The 21,165-nt window shown below is 44.2% G+C and overlaps 1 protein-coding gene across 1 annotated transcript in view; it reads right to left on the minus strand.

Moving 5' to 3' along the window:
• SYNE1 (spectrin repeat containing nuclear envelope protein 1) overlaps positions 1 to 21,165 on the minus strand; it is a 2,361,447-nt gene that overhangs the window by 643,989 nt on the left and 1,696,293 nt on the right. Inside the window, exon 96 of the mRNA XM_078648775.1 lies at positions 9 to 200. Coding sequence (XP_078504901.1) covers positions 9 to 200 — 192 coding nt within the window. The remainder of the gene's footprint in view (positions 1 to 8; positions 201 to 21,165) is intronic.

Raw genomic sequence — 21,165 nt, forward strand, 5'->3', positions numbered from 1 at the left:
GTTTTTACCTGAATGTTGATCTGCTTGTCCTGCAGAACTCTCTGTAGCTCCAGTAAGCTGCTCTTCAGAGTTCGAAGCTTCACAGCAAGTTGCTCGGCCTCTTCCTTTGTCCGGGCTTTTCCTTCCACGAGCAAGCTCTCATTATGCACTGAGAGCTCGGAGAGCGCCACCACCTTCCGCTCTATTTCCAGCAGCATGTTCTGCAGCACCAAAAACAAAGAAGCACTGTCAAACATTGTCAAAAAACTTGCAACTTCAAGGCAGACTCAACTCGGACACTTAAGAATGCCTTAGCATCTACACTCATCAGAAACCCCATTGCTGCTTATAGCTTTGGGTTCAGCAGGAGTCTTCAGGCACTAGGGGCCAGTTCTGTGCACTTGATTGTGGTACTTGAGGATTGTGAATAATAAGTCTCGCTGGACTGTTAACGGCAGCTGTTGCAATCAAGGGAAAAGATGTTGGTGGCTTATTTGATTCTTGCAGGAATTCCACAGCTAGAAAAACAAAAAAAACAAAAAAAGTAGCTCTTGTGCAATCTTGAGTGCCCAGCCACTGCTTATTTGTTGCAGATTTATGGACCTCCCTCCCAGCACTTGGACAGTGCTAGTTCTCTGGACGCGCAACTGTTCTCTGGACGCGCAACTGTTGTCGCTGTGTGCTCCTTCTGGTGGGCATGGCAGGACACTTAGTCCCTCGGTTAATCCTCTTTAGATGGCAGAGCGACTTATAGAAGAAAATCTGTGGCTTATATACCTTTACTGCGTTATATATAGAGGGTCCCAGACCAAAACACAATTCCTGATTTTGAACACACACTATTTAAATGAATTTTTGAAACACACACTAAATGAAGGTGAACAGTGTTTTTAATTCACTGTACCAGGTAAACAATGAATGTTGAAAAATCAGACATTAAATATACATGATTCAATGCGCCCACAAAGGGAGGGGGAGGGGGGAGGTGCAGGGAGGGGGATGTATTTCACTAGATTTTACATCACTAGTTAACATTCAAGAACAACAACATAATACATAGTTCAAAGCATAATTCCACATACATGAAAGCCATGGAACATGACATATATCATAGCAAAAAATTCCTAAGGAGATACTCCTATAATGATTAGTATATCAAACTAGGGTTAGGAGTTCCTTGTTGTAAGGTGTAGATGTCTACGTTTCGACCCCGATGGTGTAGGACAGTGGATCCTTACTGCGTGGGTCTTCGTCAGGACGTGATAGGTGACGGGGAGGGGAATGATGGGGCGTTTAACTCTGCGCAAAAAAATATATAATAATAATTGTTACTCAACCGGTCTCAACTGAGTCCCGACACAACTACAAAAAGAAGGACAATAGAGTCCATTTATTAAAAATCAAAAGAAAGGAAATGGTAGGAGGTTCATACCAAGAGAGAAATACTGGGTGGGCTAAAAGCTAAATAGTTATCTCATGCCACAGATCAACAAAAGGAACTGCCATATGTGTCTAAACACCTAAAAAGCTTTATTACCACTGTGACCCAATGAGACAGGTAGGATTTAACTGGAAAAGACTCTTACACGACAGGGCATTAAATACCTTCGTCAGACGATTATACACAAAAGGGGGGTACCACGTGTGCAGTCAAGATCTACCGTATGTAATCAAAATTAAAAATCACATTTATAAGCAAAACCCAAGTGGGGTGTTGAGACTAAGGTGAGGCTGTATAGATAGAGGCCCTACCTTGTTGTAAGCACCAAGGGTTAAGTCATGGATCAAAATGATTACCGGCTGCATCTGAAAGCAACGGTAAACAGCGTGTCAGTAGCACAGTCGCATTCTCCAATGAATCAATGAAGACTCAATACAGCTCAAAACTCACCAGTGTGGGTTGTACACCGTGCTAAGCCGGCTCTTTATCCACAAATTAATTGACGCACGTTGTCAAGCTTGGCTCCGCATTATTGCTCTGTAAAAACATCGATAGAAATCTTAGGAAAACGCCCAGCGTTTTAGAAATAACCCAGCGTTTTAAAAGTACGTCTTGCTGCTCCCTGCCAAGGGGAAGACTCACCCGCAATAGGGTTTGAAGGGCCAACCAGCCTTATTCCTAAAAAGAGACCTTTTTTCAGTTGGGGCGCGTTGTCACAAAAGCATCTGCAGTGAACAAATCTGCAATATACAAGGTGAAAGGCTACTTAAGGAAAAAGCCCAGCGTTAACAAATACGCATGGCTGCTCCCAGCCAGAGGGGAGACTCACCCGCAATATTGTGGAAGAAGCCAAACCGGGATTATATCTCCGACCAAATCAGGGAAAACCTCGATGATATTTAAAAGCCGCGTGTCACCATCTGTAGAGACACGGAGAAAAGACACTTAAACAGCCGCCCTTCGACTAACAGAACGCACAATTGCAGAACGCCAGGAGGGAGACCAAAAAGGCAGAGACTCACCCGCGCTGCTGACGGAAAATTCCGATAGTGGTGCCTGCGCGCCGCGTCTCCTGGAAACAGGAAGTGTTGCCCCGAGAGACGGAGTTATTTACTCTCATGTGAAAACAGACTCGGGTCAGACTCATAAAAACTTTATTTAAGCGGGGATTTCGTCAGGAAAAATAAACTCAATCAATGCTGGCGAAACCAGCCAAGGTCAGGAATTAATAAACATATATACAGCTAAATTTATACAATAAATCGGATAGGGCCCCTTGGCAAAAACGTGATCATAGCACTGGACCTACCACACAGGGCGGTCAAAAGGGCTACTCACTCCATGCAATCCTACCTTGTTAAGAAGTGAAAAAACATTCTTGAAGCCCATACATATTCATCTCACCCACCAGAGGGTCCGAATGGATCATATATTATAAATGTCAGACATGCCAGAATGGTGACAGGGGGCGTCAAAGCCGCTGTACATACCTAAATAGGTGGTAGATGGCGCAAACCTACCTGGCAAGGCGGTTAAAGCGCTCTATTATTAAAATTGAAACATTCAGGTACATTGCACATTTGTAAGACAAATAGATACTGCTTATTGGGTAGGTTATACCAGGTTCATAGCTTCAAAAAATCCACATGACACATCCCACATAGGTTTCGAAAGGATCAGAAGGTAAGGAAGCATCATACGCCATTATATATCCCTAGAACATTGATGTACTTGCGCGAACCTGCCGGGCACGGTGGTTAAGGCGCTATGTAGCCCAAGGGTAACATTTAGAAGCAAAAATACACATTTGAAACATCTTAATCCACAACTAAATGTTGAGGCACATTGGGCGATAGTTGTCCAAGATTTGGATAACTACACTCAGGAAATTTTGCGACAGCTGAACGATGGATTTAGCTACAAGCAATTGGGTGGTGACCCATCAAAGGACATCACGGCCGAGATCCTGAGGGTTACGGAGGATGGACGACAACAAGGTTTCCTATCGGAACACGAATTTCAATATCTGAACCAGAGGCATCCACGACTCCCAACCATCTATACCCTACCCAAAGTACACAAGGATCTCCACCAGCCTCCCGGACGCCCAATTGTCTCGGGGTGTGGTTCTGTTCTGGAACCCCTATGTAGATACATAGATGTTTTTTTGAAACCTATAGCAGAAGCCACTACCACTTATCTCAGGGATACTACTCATACCATCAACCTGATTGAAGGGCATCCCTATGACTCCGCTAAAGATCTTCTAGTAACCTGTGACATCGTCTCCCTGTATACAAGCATACCCCAAGAGGAGGCTCTCATGGCAATGACTATTGCACTAGATAAGCGGGAGGCTCCAACCTGGGTGCCTACATCTTTCATCATTCTATTATTAAAAATTGCGATGATGAGGAATTTCTTTGTCTTCAGAAACTGTTTCTATCTCCAGACCAAGGGTGTGGCGATGGGGGCTGCCTTTGCCCCAGATTTGGCCATTATCTTTATGTCCATGTATGAGGACACGTTTGTACTTACTGACGCTAACCCTTTCAGACCACACATAAAAACCTGGATGAGATATATTGACGATATCATCTGTATCTGGTCAGGCACTGAGGACGAAATCACCGGTTTTTTCAATTGGCTCAATTCACGCTCCCCGGACATCAAGTTCACTATCCATTTCGATAAAAAAACAATAGATTTCTTGGACCTTACTATTTTTGTGGAAGATGACACCTTAAAAACTACACTGTTCAGGAAACCGACGGAGAGGAACTCTCTTCTACTATACTCCAGCCACCACCCCCGAGGTCTCCGGGACAACCTTCCGTTTGGTCAGTTTTTAAGGATTCGACGTAACTGCAGTAGGAAGGATGACTACATAGAGCAGTCTACCGTGTTGATGAACAGGTTGCTCGAACGTGGATACCCCAGACGCCTGGTAAATAAAGCCAAAAAAAGAGCATGGTTCAACCCAAGAGAAATCTTGCTCCAACCTAGTGACAAACTGGTGAACCAGGAGGAGCGCCTCATCTGTGTGACAACTTTCTCCACAAGGAGCAATGAGGTGAAAAAAACCATCAATAAATATTGGAATTTGATATCAGAAGATCTTGGGTGTAACTCATTGCCCCTTCATGCTTTTAAGAAGGCTAAGAACATTCGGGATAGTGTGGTTCGCTCCTTCCTGCCGACCAAAGATGCACCTACCATCACAACCATGTGGAACCTGCCCCCCATTGTGGGCCATTACCGATGCGGCTCATGCAAAGCATGCCCTGCGACAATCCAAACTAAGGTCTTTAGCCACGGTCAACAACAAGTACCACTAAAATCGCACACGAATTGCAATTCGACCGACGTAATATACTGCATTATATGCCCCTGTGACTTGATCTATGTGGGTCAAACCCAGCAACGAGTCAAAGTACGTTTTTTCCAACACTGCAGCCGTGTGAGATGCAAGGTTGCAGGCGCACCCCTGGTGGAACATTGTAATGAAAAGAGCCATCCACCAGAGAGTTTGAGGTGGTTAGTTTTGGAGCAGGCTAAGCTGGGTCCGAGGGGTGGGAGCATTGAACCCATTTTGAATATGAGAGAAATCAAATGGATCCGGTTTTTTGACTCTGTACGAGGGGGTCTTAATGAGTCTGAAAGCAGTTTCGCCCAAATGGCTACTCTGTGAAATATCTATGTTAGTATGCTTTATTCCTGTTTGAGAGTGTCTTCATCAATGTGCCTCAACATTTAGTTGTGGATTAAGATGTTTCAAATGTGTATTTTTGCTTCTAAATGTTACCCTTGGGCTACATAGCGCCTTAACCACCGTGCCCGGCAGGTTCGCGCAAGTACATCAATGTTCTAGGGATATATAATGGCGTATGATGCTTCCTTACCTTCTGATCCTTTCGAAACCTATGTGGGATGTGTCATGTGGATTTTTTGAAGCTATGAACCTGGTATAACCTACCCAATAAGCAGTATCTATTTGTCTTACAAATGTGCAATGTACCTGAATGTTTCAATTTTAATAATAGAGCGCTTTAACCGCCTTGCCAGGTAGGTTTGCGCCATCTACCACCTATTTAGGTATGTACAGCGGCTTTGACGCCCCCTGTCACCATTCTGGCATGTCTGACATTTATAATATATGATCCATTCGGACCCTCTGGTGGGTGAGATGAATATGTATGGGCTTCAAGAATGTTTTTTCACTTCTTAACAAGGTAGGATTGCATGGAGTGAGTAGCCCTTTTGACCGCCCTGTGTGGTAGGTCCAGTGCTATGATCACGTTTTTGCCAAGGGGCCCTATCCGATTTATTGTATAAATTTAGCTGTATATATGTTTATTAATTCCTGACCTTGGCTGGTTTCGCCAGCATTGATTGAGTTTATTTTTCCTGACGAAATCCCCGCTTAAATAAAGTTTTTATGAGTCTGACCCGAGTCTGTTTTCACATGAGAGTAAATAACTCCGTCTCTCGGGGCAACACTTCCTGTTTCCAGGAGACGCGGCGCGCAGGCACCACTATCGGAATTTTCCGTCAGCAGCGCGGGTGAGTCTCTGCCTTTTTGGTCTCCCTCCTGGCGTTCTGCAATTGTGCGTTCTGTTAGTCGAAGGGCGGCTGTTTAAGTGTCTTTTCTCCGTGTCTCTACAGATGGTGACACGCGGCTTTTAAATATCATCGAGGTTTTCCCTGATTTGGTCGGAGATATAATCCCGGTTTGGCTTCTTCCACAATATTGCGGGTGAGTCTCCCCTCTGGCTGGGAGCAGCCATGCGTATTTGTTAACGCTGGGCTTTTTCCTTAAGTAGCCTTTCACCTTGTATATTGCAGATTTGTTCACTGCAGATGCTTTTGTGACAACGCGCCCCAACTGAAAAAAGGTCTCTTTTTAGGAATAAGGCTGGTTGGCCCTTCAAACCCTATTGCGGGTGAGTCTTCCCCTTGGCAGGGAGCAGCAAGACGTACTTTTAAAACGCTGGGTTATTTCTAAAACGCTGGGCGTTTTCCTAAGATTTCTATCGATGTTTTTACAGAGCAATAATGCGGAGCCAAGCTTGACAACGTGTGTCAATTAATTTGTGGATAAAGAGCCGGCTTAGCACGGTGTACAACCCACACTGGTGAGTTTTGAGCTGTATTGAGTCTTCATTGATTCATTGGAGAATGCGACTGTGCTACTGACACGCTGTTTACCGTTGCTTTCAGATGCAGCCGGTAATCATTTTGATCCATGACTTAACCCTTGGTGCTTACAACAAGGTAGGGCCTCTATCTATACAGCCTCACCTTAGTCTCAACACCCCACTTGGGTTTTGCTTATAAATGTGATTTTTAATTTTGATTACATACGGTAGATCTTGACTGCACACGTGGTACCCCCCTTTTGTGTATAATCGTCTGACGAAGGTATTTAATGCCCTGTCGTGTAAGAGTCTTTTCCAGTTAAATCCTACCTGTCTCATTGGGTCACAGTGGTAATAAAGCTTTTTAGGTGTTTAGACACATATGGCAGTTCCTTTTGTTGATCTGTGGCATGAGATAACTATTTAGCTTTTAGCCCACCCAGTATTTCTCTCTTGGTATGAACCTCCTACCATTTCCTTTCTTTTGATTTTTAATAAATGGACTCTATTGTCCTTCTTTTTGTAGTTGTGTCGGGACTCAGTTGAGACCGGTTGAGTAACAATTATTATTATATATTTTTTTGCGCAGAGTTAAACGCCCCATCATTCCCCTCCCCGTCACCTATCACGTCCTGACGAAGACCCACGCAGTAAGGATCCACTGTCCTACACCATCGGGGTCGAAACGTAGACATCTACACCTTACAACAAGGAACTCCTAACCCTAGTTTGATATACTAATCATTATAGGAGTATCTCCTTAGGAATTTTTTGCTATGATATATGTCATGTTCCATGGCTTTCATGTATGTGGAATTATGCTTTGAACTATGTATTATGTTGTTGTTCTTGAATGTTAACTAGTGATGTAAAATCTAGTGAAATACATCCCCCTCCCTGCACCTCCCCCCTCCCCCTCCCTTTGTGGGCGCATTGAATCATGTATATTTAATGTCTGATTTTTCAACATTCATTGTTTACCTGGTACAGTGAATTAAAAACACTGTTCACCTTCATTTAGTGTGTGTTTCAAAAATTCATTTAAATAGTGTGTGTTCAAAATCAGGAATTGTGTTTTGGTCTGGGACCCTCTATATATAACGCTATTGATCACCCAGGTCCCACTGACCATATGGGTACAACCCCCCTTGTATAACATATATACCTTTACTAACAAAAGCACCACTCAGTCACTTAATTTTTCCTTGTAGCTTCTATCACGCTACACCTGAATTTATAAATAATAAAAACACAGCATGTATAATTTAACAAGCACGCTTCTCTGAAGTACTAAATGGCATCAAACATCAATTTCTCAAAGCAAACCTTGATTGCAAAACTGCAAAAGCACTCTCAAGAAATCTGCAGTGTTGTTATTGCCACTTCGACAGAATAGAAGGAAGCAAAAGCAGTCATAAAGGTCCAGCGGTTCATGTTAAATAATGTAACATTATAAAATGAACAACAGCAAGTTGTACTTCCTTCAACAATATTTAAAAGAAAACACAAACAAAATGACTTTAACAAGTAGTAAAAAAGAATCCACCTGTTCAAACTCTGGGACTCCTTTCAATATCTAAATTCCTAATAATCACAAATTTGTGGAAACATCATACTACCTTCTGGCAAACTCAGAAATTCTGACTTTGCAGTTTAAAATGAGTGAAGCTTGGGTATGCATTTGCCATCCCTGCACCATCCCCCAACCAGCCTGTTTACTTTATGTAAGTTCATCCTGAAATACTAGTATTGTGCATAGCTGGATTGGGGAAGGTAAGTGGGCGGATCATAAGAGGAAACATGTTATAGATTACAAGTTCCAGAGATACAAGCTATGAATAATATTTCCTTACTCTGATGTGTGGTTATGCTCTACATCCACACTGTGACACTGCTTACAAATGCCCCAGAGGGGAAGGTTCTATATGTCACAAATGATAAAATCCAACTCTCGTGGATAATTAATTTATTGGTGTGATAAACTGCACTATTCTAAGGTTCTGGACAATACCATGTGGATTGTGGTGCTTACTGCTCAAAATCCTTATGGGACAGTAAATATCGTTCTCTTTCCCCTATTAAATTCCAACAGGTTTGTCCTGCTAACATTTAACAAAGGGTGTTGGCTTTATCACAGCAGGTATAAATAGGAGGCTGTGGTAATATTCTCATAACTCGGAATTTTGAACAGGGTTTGGGCAGGGGATCGAAAAACTCCAGCCCACGCATAGCCAGGCCATGGGTAAGCAGATTACCAAATGATGGAAATTGAACTGAGGTCAGAAGAGATTAATTACAACGGACTGCTTTTGACAGCATTTCCAGTCCGCCATGTTTACAGACTATAAGACCTGTGGGTAATTTGACTTTGATGAGATAAAATGAGTACATTTCTGGAAACCAACATATGCTGTCTTGACTCTTGACTCTTTTATAGCGGGCATAGATCAGTGCTAGGTTTGAGCCGGTGGTTTCCGGTGCTCAACACCAGCAACTAATTGACAACACCAGCACTTATGGAGGTCTGCCACATGGTGGTGCTGTTTGTCTAATTTAGAGATGAGCACAACAACAGTTGTTAATTGATTCAATATATATTACAAATGGCTACTACCCACCCCCAAGCCATTCTTTTAGCTTGAGTGCCCAGAATATTCTGCATTGTCACACTATAGGAATGTGATGGTTAGTAGTTGTGGTGGTATTGTCATTGGCAGCACTGCCAGGGGTCATGGGGTGGAAGCTGCAGGGGGCTCCTGACGACGGCCCTGGCACTTATTCAATAACATAGTAAGAACTGGTATAAATACAACAGCAACAGCATTCTCACTCTTTATCAAAAGGAATTATATATGGCACAATCCATAGGCTAGTTAATGTTAAAAAGATGCTGAACAAACTTCAGCCCATATGCCACAGTTCATAAATTGTCCTCATATCCTTGGTTCATTCAGGGCAAGACTTAAGCCACTATTTACATCCAGATTTTGCAAAGTGTTCACAGTCCTAGAAGCATGATGAGCAAGGAAAACTACAGTAAGAAATGCAATGAAAGATAAGTCTGAAGGTTGTGCCACCTTCTCTTCGAAAAAAAATGTGCCCAGTACTGAAGCAGTCAGAGCCACAGAGCCATGTGTTCACATGCTCACTCATATGAATCTGAAGTGAGAAAATGGGAAGGCATCTGATTAATTCAAACCTTTTAAATTACTGTCCATTCATGGAAAATCAGGAATATTCCAAAATGGTGATACTATATCATTTTTAAGGTGTGCCACTTTGAATAAGTGTTGGGGAATTTCAAACTGCAAGATGGAAACTTAAACTGGTCAAAGTATTAGCATCAGGATAAATTGCGATACTTTCACGTTAAATATTTTTTTTCCAATGATAGTAGCTCAGTGGGTCGGACTACAATGGAGAGGTTTTGAACAAACAGGTAGAATAGGTGTGTTATCTCCTAGACATAATTGGGAACCTATCACTTCCTCTCCATGCTCTCTACAGCTAGACAAGTTGAACTATTCCCCTCACACGTCAAACTCATACTGTGGGGCTAGTGGCTACTGGCCCGCATACTTTTAAGTGAGGTCTCTAAAGGACTCTGGGAGGTGGAAGGGAACAGTATTGTCAAGATAGAAGCAATAGACGGCTCTGAGACTGATAATTATTTTCATTGATCTATGCTGATCAACCTAGTGAACAGACCTACTGTGTGCTATAGAAGGGACAGTCCACCAATGTGCATCAAACAACACGAGCAGGCAAAAGGTAGGCAAACCAAGGGAGGATTATGAACAGACTGGACTCTTACAAGGTCCATACCATGCAAACCCTGGTCTCAGTGGGGATGTATGACGTTACACAAAGCATACTTTTACAACGCATACCTTTACGACGCATTGTTTACAATGCAACATCCATTACAACGCATTCCATTACAATGCATGCCATTACAACGAAATTTTAAAAACTACTTTTACAACGCATTCCATTACAATGCATACTACCTTTACAACGCATACCATTACAATGCATAACATTACATTGCATGTATGGTAAGTATTGGATAGTGTAGGTGTAAAAATTAGTATTCTAACTCCAGGGGGGTGCAACAGTAGGGTAAGTGTTGGATAGTGTAGGGGTAAAAATTACTATTCTAACTCCAGGGGGGTGCAACAGTAGGGTAAGTGTTGGATAGTGTAGCGGTACAAAATTACTATTCTAACTCCAGGGGGTGCAACAGTAGGGTAAGTGTTGGACAGTGTAAGGGTACTATGCATTGTAATGTTATGCGTTGTAATGGTATGCGTTGTAATGACATGCGTTGTAGTGGTATGCGTTGCAGTGTCATGCGTTGTAATGGTTGCGTTGTAATGGCATGCGAAGTAATGGATGTTGCGTTGTAAAAGTTTCGTTGTAATGGTAGTGCGTTGTAAAAGTTGCGTTGTAAAGGTTCTTTCCCCTCAATGGTTAGAGGAAAACACATATTTTTTTACAAATGTACTAAGTAATTGAACATGTAATGTTACAATGTTCACAAACGTACCAACCAACAGCAGAGTGAATGAACAAATAAAGGCATTCATAAGCACACATATGCCAAAAGACGTCTTAGTGATATCATTGCACAAAGGTAGGTTGAGAGGGGAGGCAGTAAACTAAAAACTGAGTCTTGATGACAATACACAAGTGATTCCACAGTTGCGGTTCATCCACAAAAGAGTCAGCCCCTTTCTATTCAAAATTGCACCTCTGAAGGTACTACAGTCAAAAAAGCCCCCAAAACAGTCATAAATTACTCCAGCCAAGAGCTGGAGTAAGCCCAACAGACACATGGCCACTCATGTTATGTTATGTTATGTTATCCATATTTATAGAGCGCACAGATGCCCCAGCAAAGGGGCGTCCTGGCGCTGATAGAACAGAAATCCGGAACACAGGTAATACCAAAAAAAACAACCCAACAACCTTAGAAATCCAGTGGGAAAAGAAAGGTTTTTACAGCTCTCCTGAAAGCCAAAAGACTATCAATAGCGCGGATATACACAGGAAGGGAGTTCCACAGCTTAGCAGCAAGCACACGAAAGGAGCGGCCGCCGGTTCTGGTCCTCTTAAAGCGTGGAACTGTAGCCAAATGAAGACTAGAAGACCTCAGAGAGCGAGTGGGAACATAAGGGGAAATGAGGTGCTCCAAAATCTGAGGAGACGAGTGTTTAAGAATATTAAACGAGAGGCAGAGGGATTTAAACTTAATTCGCTGGGCTACCGGCAGCCAGTGGAGCTTCTGAATAGTTTTGTTGGCTGAACAAAATCTCGGTAGGCCAACCAGAGCCCTGGCGGCAGCATTCTGCACGCGTTGGAGTCTTAAGAGTACAGCCTGATTAGCTCCAAGCAAAAGGGAGCTTGCATAATCCAATCTAGACAGGATCGTAGCTTGTACAATAAGCTGTCTAGTAGGAGCATCAAATAATCGGAAGGTAGATCCGAGTCTGCGGAGAGTGCCAAAACAAGTGGCAGCCACTTTTTTTGTATGAATGACAAAATTAAGTTGGGGATCAAGCCAGACCTCTAGGTTTTTAACCTCGGTGACAGGAATAGGGGTCGGGCCGAGCTCAGATGGCCACCATTTATCACCCCAAAGATGGCTATGCTTACCGGCAATGAGCACCTCGGTTTTTTGGGCGTTCAATTGAAGGTAGTTGTCCGTCATCCAATGTGCCACTGAGAGGAATCCCTCACGAAACCTGGCAAGTTCTAGGTCAGAGGCCCCACTTATTGCAACCGCCAGCTGCGTGTCGTCAGCGTAGGACACCGTGGTAAGGTTCCAGCGCTTAGCGACAGCAGCCAGCGGCTGCACATAAAGGTTGAATAAAGTGGGGCTGAGGGCCGAGCCTTGCGGCACTCCCTGGTCAATGGAGTAGGGTCTAGATTCAAATGGTGGGGTGATAACCTTGAAGGTACGACCAGATAGAAAAGATCGAAACCATTCAAGTGCCACATTATCGACACCTGCCTCAACCAACCGCTGTAATAAAACAGCGTGGGAGACCGTGCCGAACTGAGATCAAGGAGCACCAGTGCCGCAGTCTGACCAGAATCTACCACAGTCCGAAGATGTTCGACCATAGAGAGCAGCGCTGTCTCTGTACTATGACCGGGCCGGAATCCGTTCTGCGAAGGATCTAATATGTTCGCAGAGTGAAGATGGGTAGATAAGATGGCATTGACATGGACCTCGGTCAATTTAGCAGCCCAGGGAAGGAGGGAAATGGGGCGGTAGTTCTCCAGTTTCAGAGGATCCAGAGCCGTTTTTTTTAAGATGGGAATAACCTGAGCCTGTTTCCAAATAGCCGGGACCATACCTGAAGATAGAGATAGATTAACAAGATCTCGTAGTGGAGGCAGACAGAAAGGAGCGGACTCTCTAAATTGAGTTGGTCGTAAAGGATCAATAGGGGAGCCAGTTTTAACTTTCACCACAAATTTGCTAAACTCCTCCATCGTAAGTTCTGGAAAATGTGTCAGGCGCATAGTAGTTTTGGGGACCAATTCTTGATTCTTAGTTAACATAGTGGTGGTAGGAAAAGAGCAATAGATGTCCTTCATCTTTTTAACAAAAAAAGCGGCCAAATCCTCACAGTGTGAGAGGGAGCAGATCTCAGCAGCTGGGGCTCTACTAGCTGTAAGATCCTTGAGCACCTTAAATATAAGTTTGGTAGGATTGGAGCTGGTACTGAATTCAAGGGAAAAGTAGGAAGCACGAGCCTTACAGATCGCTTTGTGGTATGGCTTAATCCTAGTAAGATATAACATTTTCTTCTCAAGCTGATAAGACTTGCGCCAAACTCTTTCAGCTTGTTTACAGGATTTTTTTAGAAGACGAAGTGAATCATCATACCAGGGGCTAGAATCGGTACGACGATGTTTACTCTCCGAAATAGGAATCTATCTATCTAAGGCTTTAGTAAGCCAATTACAAAGGAGAGCGTAGCCAGATTCCACATCTGTGAAGGGGCCCAGAGGGTGAAGACCAAGCAGCTGATGGAAATCAGCCAGTTTCAACTTTTTCCAGGGACGTCTAAGAGTGGCAGGAGACGGGATTCTTAGAGGGGAGGTGTTAATAGCAAGATGTACCTCAATTAAGTGGTGGTCAGTCCAGGCCATAGGCCTAGCAGGCAGTACTTTGGCCAAAATTAGATTGATGAAAAAAGGGTCAAGAATGTGACCACCCACATGGGTATGGCAATTGACCAATTGAGATAGCTGGAGAGCCTCCAAGTCTGCAAGAATAGCACTGACCGCAGGAGAGCAGGGAGAGTCAAAATGAAGATTTAAATCACCCACCACACTAAAATAGGCAGATTTTAAAGCCAGTGAACCTACTATATCAGGGAGAGCAGACCTAAAGGCGGCATCCGGGCCCGGAGGCCGGTAAATGAGTATGCCGGAAAAAGTAAAATGATGGCTAATGGTGATAGAAAAATGGGCACATTCGCTACCAGCCAAATCTATTGCCTTCCAAATACATGAATAGCAGGTCTTAACAGCAGCCGCAATGCCCCCACCTCTCGAATTACGGTTGAGAAAAAAAACCGAATACTCTGAGGGAAGTGCCAGATTGACTGCAACCAAAGCCTCTTCATGAAGCCATGTTTCTGACATGAACAAAATGTCAGGAGTCTCCTCCGTAAGATAGTTATAAATATCCAGATGATGCTTGACTAGAGATCTTACATTGAGATGGCATATCTTAAGGTCAAGAGATCCCTGAGATATCACCTGAGGGGGCTCCGTGGTGTTAGGAGATTCAAAGGAGACTGTCTTGTTAGTAAAAATAGGGGCCGGGGGAGTAAGATGGAAAGCACAGCCAGGGCATTGAAAGGGGCCACAAAGAGGGTGTAGGGGAGCCTGGGAGCAGGGCAAAGTGATGTAGCGAAAGTGAAGTAGCTCGGCGCTAGAATACATTCTTGCCTGAAATAAAGATGGAGTAGACAGCACGAAGCCAAGCTATAGGGCCCTGCCCTTGCGCCTCCTTAGCGCGGACGAGCGCAGATGAGCAGGACTCTAACGCGACTCCGGCGCAGTGAAGGCGCGACCGCTGCGCGTCACCGCTGCGTGCTAGAGAGCAGGTTTAAGTAGGGCGGCCGTGAGATAGCCGCACCACTAGAGCGCTCGACAGGCGCCTCCAGAACGGCGCAAGCACACCCAAGATGGCGGCGCTAGTAATGAAAAGGAGATCCCACAGACCCGGACCCGCTAAGCAGCGGTGTAATTGCTTTTAAGGTGCAGGTAAGGGGCGGAAAGACCCTAGTAAAATCAGGGTTAAGAAAATATAAAATAAACACAAATACCAAAACGGGCAATTAAAAAGCGCGTGGCGCTGGCTGCAGAGAAGCGTTGCAGCGTGTAGGTCCTTCAGCACACAAGTGCTCGAAATTCGTATCCTAGCTGACCCCCTAGAGGACTGGACTTAAGTAGGGCGGCCGTGAGATAGCCGCACCACTAGAGCGCTCGACAGGCGCCTCCAGAACGGCGCAAGCACACCCAAGATGGCAGCGCTAGTAAAGAAAAGGAGATCCCAGAGACCCAGACCCGCTAAGCAGCGGTGTAATTGCTTTTAAGGTGCAGGTAAGGAGCGGGAAGACCCTAGTAAAATCAGGGTTAAGAAAAAATAAAATAAACACAAATACCAAAACGGGCAGTTAAAAAGCGCGTGGCGCTGGCTGCAGAGAAGCGTTGCAGCGTGTAGGTCCTTCAGCACACAAGTGCTCGAAATTCGTATCCTAGCTGACCCCCTAGAGGACTGGACTTAAGTAGGGCGGCCGTGAGATAGCCGCACCACTAGAGCGCTCGACAGGCGCCTCCAGAACGGCGCAAGCACACCCAAGATGGCGGCGCTAGTAATGAAAAGGAGATCCCACAGACCCGGACCCGCTAAGCAGCGGTGTAATTGCTTTTAAGGTGCAGGTAAGGGGCGGAAAGACTCATAGGCACTGTAACACCTTCCCATAAAACATAATGGAGGTAGGGTCTTAGGGGCTCATTTAAATCTAGGTGGGCAGCCTGTCCTCCCCAGGACAAAAGGGAAAATTACTCCGTCACCCTGACAGCACTCTGACGGCATTTAGGACTCCCATCCAAAAAGTTGCTAGCTTTCCACATTCCCAGCATGCTTGTAAGGCACAGCCTTCTCAACTGAATCCCTCCAACAATTAGGGCTTACCACTAGTTTGATCCTATATAGCTTAACAGGTGTGAAGTACAAAACGTAGTAAAAAACATAGATAAACTTATAATGTACTTCCTTACTGTGATATACTGTGCTCCACGGAATATTTTTCCACAGAAATTCCCATTTCTTTGATGTCAATTCCCTGCCAACTTTTCTCTTCCACTTAGATACATATTCACATCTGTGATTCATCCTAACTCAGGGTAAACTTGAGTATAGCTGTCATACAATTCCCTTTGAGGTAGCTGTCTTGTAGAAAGATTCTCAGTCTTATCCCTTAATTCTGTTATTGATAGAGAATTGAATGAATCAACGCCTAATCTGTCCATAATGTAACCTTTCAGATTCATTGGTCTGAAAGATGTCCTTGCATTGGAGAAATTATTTGTAGTTCCCACATGAGATATTTCCTTAAGCATTCTACAGATTCCCACAGCCCAATTATCAAAGAGTCCTGGTGTTTGGATTGGGGAAAGTCTGGTTTATTGTGGATGGGAGTAAACAGGGAGGGAAATGTTGTGAGTCACAATGTGGCAGATAATTTTGTCACAAACAGTAAGACACATACATAGCGCCTCAACTACTTTTGCAACCAGAGGAAATCCCACAGCGATGTAATTGTCACTGTCTCTCTGCATGTGTCAAGAGTGTGTCTGTCTCGGTTCTAGACCATTCTATCAATGCCTTCATTTAGATGCCTAGTAGTACATTTCTAAGTCTTTTAGCCCTGCTGGTTACACCTTTGTAACAGCTCTTTGACCACAATGGGCCAGGACCCATTCCAGATGGACCAGCGCCCATTACAGATGTACCGGTTCATAGGTGAGTTTCAGCATCTCTCATTTTATCATATGAAATTTTATACCCACAAGCCCCCCAAAGGTTGGCAATTCTCATACAAAGCCCTGTAGGTGCTTGACTGGGCCAGCTAAAAAATATGACACACTAAGACTAAGACATAATTTATATTGTCTGTAAAGAAGGAAAATATGTGGCCAACTGGGCGAACTGAAATGCCATGCATATCATCCACTTGACGGATGTTGGAGGCCAGTGAATCGATGAGAGACAGTGGACAGTCCTCTCTCACAACTTGGTTCAGTGATAGCGGATTGGATACTCATACTTTAGCCAGGATCTTCATCTTGGTAGTCTGTTAATTGCCAATGATGACTTAAAGATATCTTGGACCCAACTCGATGCTCCTCAAGACCAAAGTGAAAAAGGACAAGTCAAACCCACTGAAAGCTTTACCCACATCCAGCAAAACTAAAAGCGATGGGATTGTTTTCTTTGGGTATTTCTCAACCATGTGGATTAACCTGTGTTGACAAGTTCTGACAGGTCTGCATGAAATAAACCCAGAGCAAATTCTCCAATCTGGAGGTCAGTATTTTGGTTATACAGTTTTGCATCAATGTTAAGAAGAGGTACTGATTTGCTTGAAAAAGCATTGTTGTAGGTCTTTCCCAGTCTTCAGGTTAACAGTTAGGTTGAATTTACACTTAGATGATCATCCCCATTTCCACAAAATAATTATATAAAATGGTCAACTTAGGTTACAACCAGGCAATAAATATCTAATAGAACTTTCCTGTATAACAATGGGTCCCAGCGCTTTATGTATATTAATCGTGTTTATGGTGTGACTAAATTCATCTTCCATTATCTGAGCCTCCAAAAGCTCTGCATGTATCTTGAGAATGTTGGTCATATCTTATTCTCTAATTTAATCATCATGGGCTAGTGTCAAGTGGACTACTGTAGTGTATTGGGTGGAGTAATATAATCTGAATTTGTCTAGTTTTTCACTCTCTTTTGTCAAATATGCACCATTTCTAGAGGTTATTTTTGGGGCATCCATACCTTCTATATTTTTATGTAACTGGCATGCTAACTGCATGCTTACCTTGATGCTTGAGTTATAAAAGTATTATTTAAGGTGTATCATTGCTATATTTGCTTTTTTTTTTAACAACAATTGCTTCTAAATGACCTCTGAGCACTATTGTTCATTGCAGCAAAGCCAATGTGAGCAATTGATCATATCGTCTAGCCACCTTCTTCAGCTCAGCCACCCATTTCTGTGTTTGTTAGCTCCAAATCCTACAAATATTGGCCATCAGAGCTATAAATGTGATTCTTAACACAGCCATGTAAACATCACAGACACAAGCAATTGAAACCTCAACCTCCTCTTTAAATTAAAAATATTCCTAATATGTCACACCATTTCCTGCCTCTAGATAGGATCCATCAGGAAAGATGGGGGTAGACTCTTGCAAGAGCTCTATCGCTGGAGTCACTCAACATCTAGCAAATCAAGACTGTCTTAATAAGAGGTTGTTATCAATATGGTTGATACTGGAATGTGCTCTATGAACATGGGTAAAATATTCCCTCTTTTTTTGTTGATATCACACATAGTGCATGCTTGGTTACGTTTCTTTGTAAAGGCATTAGTCACCCCACCTGAGTGCCTGGCCTTTCAAGACTGCCGTCTAAGACCATGTTAAAGTCCCCAGTAAGTATAATCACCCCCCTACAAATATCCAAGAGTTATTTTAGGGCATTTGTTATGAAGCCACCCAGCCCCTCTGTTGCCATCATTATATATTTACCATCCAAAACGCCTTGCACTGTTAAAAATATGCCTTCTTTATCCTTTTTACTGTTCAAAACTTGAATGTGGAAGTCCTCGTCAATGAAGACAGCTATCCTATTATTTCATATTAGTATACTAGTTGAGGAGTAGAGTGTAGGGTAGTTTATATGTTTCATTCTGTGTTGAACTGCTTGAGTAAGGTTGGCTTCTTGTATGCAAATTATTTACAGCTGAGTTCCGCATGAGGACCGCCTCCCTGCCCCCATTTGCATGTGCAAATTCAAGGCTTTAACATTTAGGTATACTATTTGGATCATTCATTTGAACTTAGTAGTAGAAAAGCTCAAGACAACTGCAAGTTACAGCCCATTAATTAATTTTATTGCAATTAAATAACACAGTCTGACAAAAGAAGATAGACCCATTTAGGTCGGAGCAAAAAGCTTATCAGCATCATCTGGAAATACCATAAAACCAAGAAAATCCAAACAGATTCAGAGACTGACAGCAGTACATGGATGAAAACAATCAGTACCAAAAAGGAATAAAACTTGAGAGATGTTAAAAACAAATTTTATTCAGCATTCATTTGGTTGAGCATGGCTCTCCAAATCCTTAACGCACAAGTTACTTACCTTCGGTAACGATATATCTGTAAGAAACAGTAGTTAGTGTTAGATTCCTTACCTTTGAATATCCCCAGGCGTCAGACTGGATCCGGAAAGTTTTGCGTAGCAGTATCCTTGCGCATTGGTAGACGTCGTCCGCGGCTCCCAGTCCGTCGTTGGCGCCGTGATGACGTCGTCGGAGTACTGACGTCAGTTCTTATACGTAGCTTTTCCGTGCCAGAAACGCAGAGCCATGATAAAAACCGACACTGGTGCCATGAAACTAGGGCCCTCAAAGGAATGATCTTAACCCTAGATATCGGTTCACAGAACGGGAAGGATGGGTGGGGCGGTAAGGAATCTAACACTAACTACTGTTTCTTACAGATATATCGTCACCGAAGGTAAGTAACTTGTGCATCTGAAAGAAACAGGTTAGTGTTAGATTCCTTACCTTAGAATAGATACACCAGCAATACCAACCCCGGTGATGGGTCTGCGAACCAAGATCACACCAGAAAGTCCTGGAGCACGGAACGGCCAAAGAAGCCATCTCTCCGGACTTGGTTGTCCAGGCAGTAGTGTCTAGCGAACCTGTGTAGCAGGGCCACATACCTGTCTGACAGATTTCCTTCAAGGGGACTCCCCGACCCAGGGCAGTAGTAGCCGCCGTGGCCCGAGTGGAGTGGGCACGCAGCCCCACCGGAGGCTCCTTCTTAGTCAGAGATTAACAAGCCTTAATACACAAAATGACCCATCGAGAAATTGTGTGTTTGTGCACTGCCCGTCCCTTCTTAGCGCCCACGTAACCAACAAAGAGCTGGTCGTCCACCCGGAACTGGCGTCTGCAGTCCAAATAAAATGAGAGCGCATGTTTTGGGTCCAGGCGGTGGAGCCTCTCTTCCTCTTTTGAGGGATGCGGAGGCGGAAAGAAGGTGGGCAAGGTGATGGACTGCCCGATGTGGAAGGCTGTAACAACCTTGGGCAGGAAAGAGGGACGTGTTTTTAAGACAACTTTGTCCGGATGGACAGAAAGGAAAGGAGGCTTAGAAGAAAGAGCCTGGAGCTCGCTCACCCTCCTGGCAGAGGTGATGGCAACCAGGAATGCAGTCTTAAGAGTAAGAAGATGGAGAGGACAATTGTGAAGTGGCTCAAAGGGAGCGCACATCAAATAAGTTAGAACAAGGTTCAAGTCCCACTGAGGCATCACGAAAGGAACAGGAGGAAACATGTGAGTGATGCCCTTCAAGAATCTATTTACAACAGGAGACTTGAAAAGAGAAGGCTGATCAGGAAGCCTTAAGAAGGCTGAAATGGCAGAGGGGTTGCCTTTGATAGTGCCCAGAGCATAGCCCTGCTGGGCAAGTGAAAGAAGAAAGAGGAGAACCTCTGAAAGAGGGGCAGAAAGGGGATCCACAACCTTTGCTGTGCACTATGCCACAAATCTGTTCCACCTGCAGGCGTATAACGTTTTTGTGGAGGGACGCCTGGCTGCCAGAATGACATCACAGACTTCAGGAGGCAAGTCAAATGGCCTCAACTGCCGCAGCTCAATCTCCACGCATGGAGGTGGAGGCTGGACAGGTTTGGGTGGGGGACCGTCCCCTGCTGCTGCGACAGAAGGTCCTCCTGAAGAGGCAGACGAATCGGGGGATCGACTGACATGCTGAGTAGCTCGGGATACCAGTATCTTCGTGCCCAGTCCGGGCCACAAGGATGACTTAGCACTCTGGGCAGAAGTGGTATAGGCGGAAAGGCGTACAACAGACCGCAACTCCACTCGCGACAAAAAGCGTCACCGAGCGAGTGCCGCCTTGGAAATTCCAACGCGCAGAACTGATGACATTACGCATTCTCTTCTGTGGCGAATAGATCTAACCAAGGCTCTCCCCACTGCCGAAAGAGACCTTGTGCCACGTCCGAGTTTAGATGCCATTCGTGATCCATCATGTACCGACGGCTGAGTTTGTCTGCCCTGGAATTCAGGGAACCTGCCAGGTGTTGAATCACCAGGGTGACGCCCTGGTGTTTCAGCCATTGCCAGAGGCGCAGAGCCTCCTGGCAAAGGGTCCACAACCCCACCCCGCCCTGTTTGTTGCAGTACCACATGGCGGTGGTGTTGTCCATGAACACCTGCACCACACTTCCCCGCACAGAGG

This window comes from Lissotriton helveticus, chromosome 6 (assembly GCF_964261635.1).
Source record: "Lissotriton helveticus chromosome 6, aLisHel1.1, whole genome shotgun sequence".
Taxonomy (NCBI): Eukaryota; Metazoa; Chordata; class Amphibia; order Caudata; family Salamandridae; genus Lissotriton; species Lissotriton helveticus.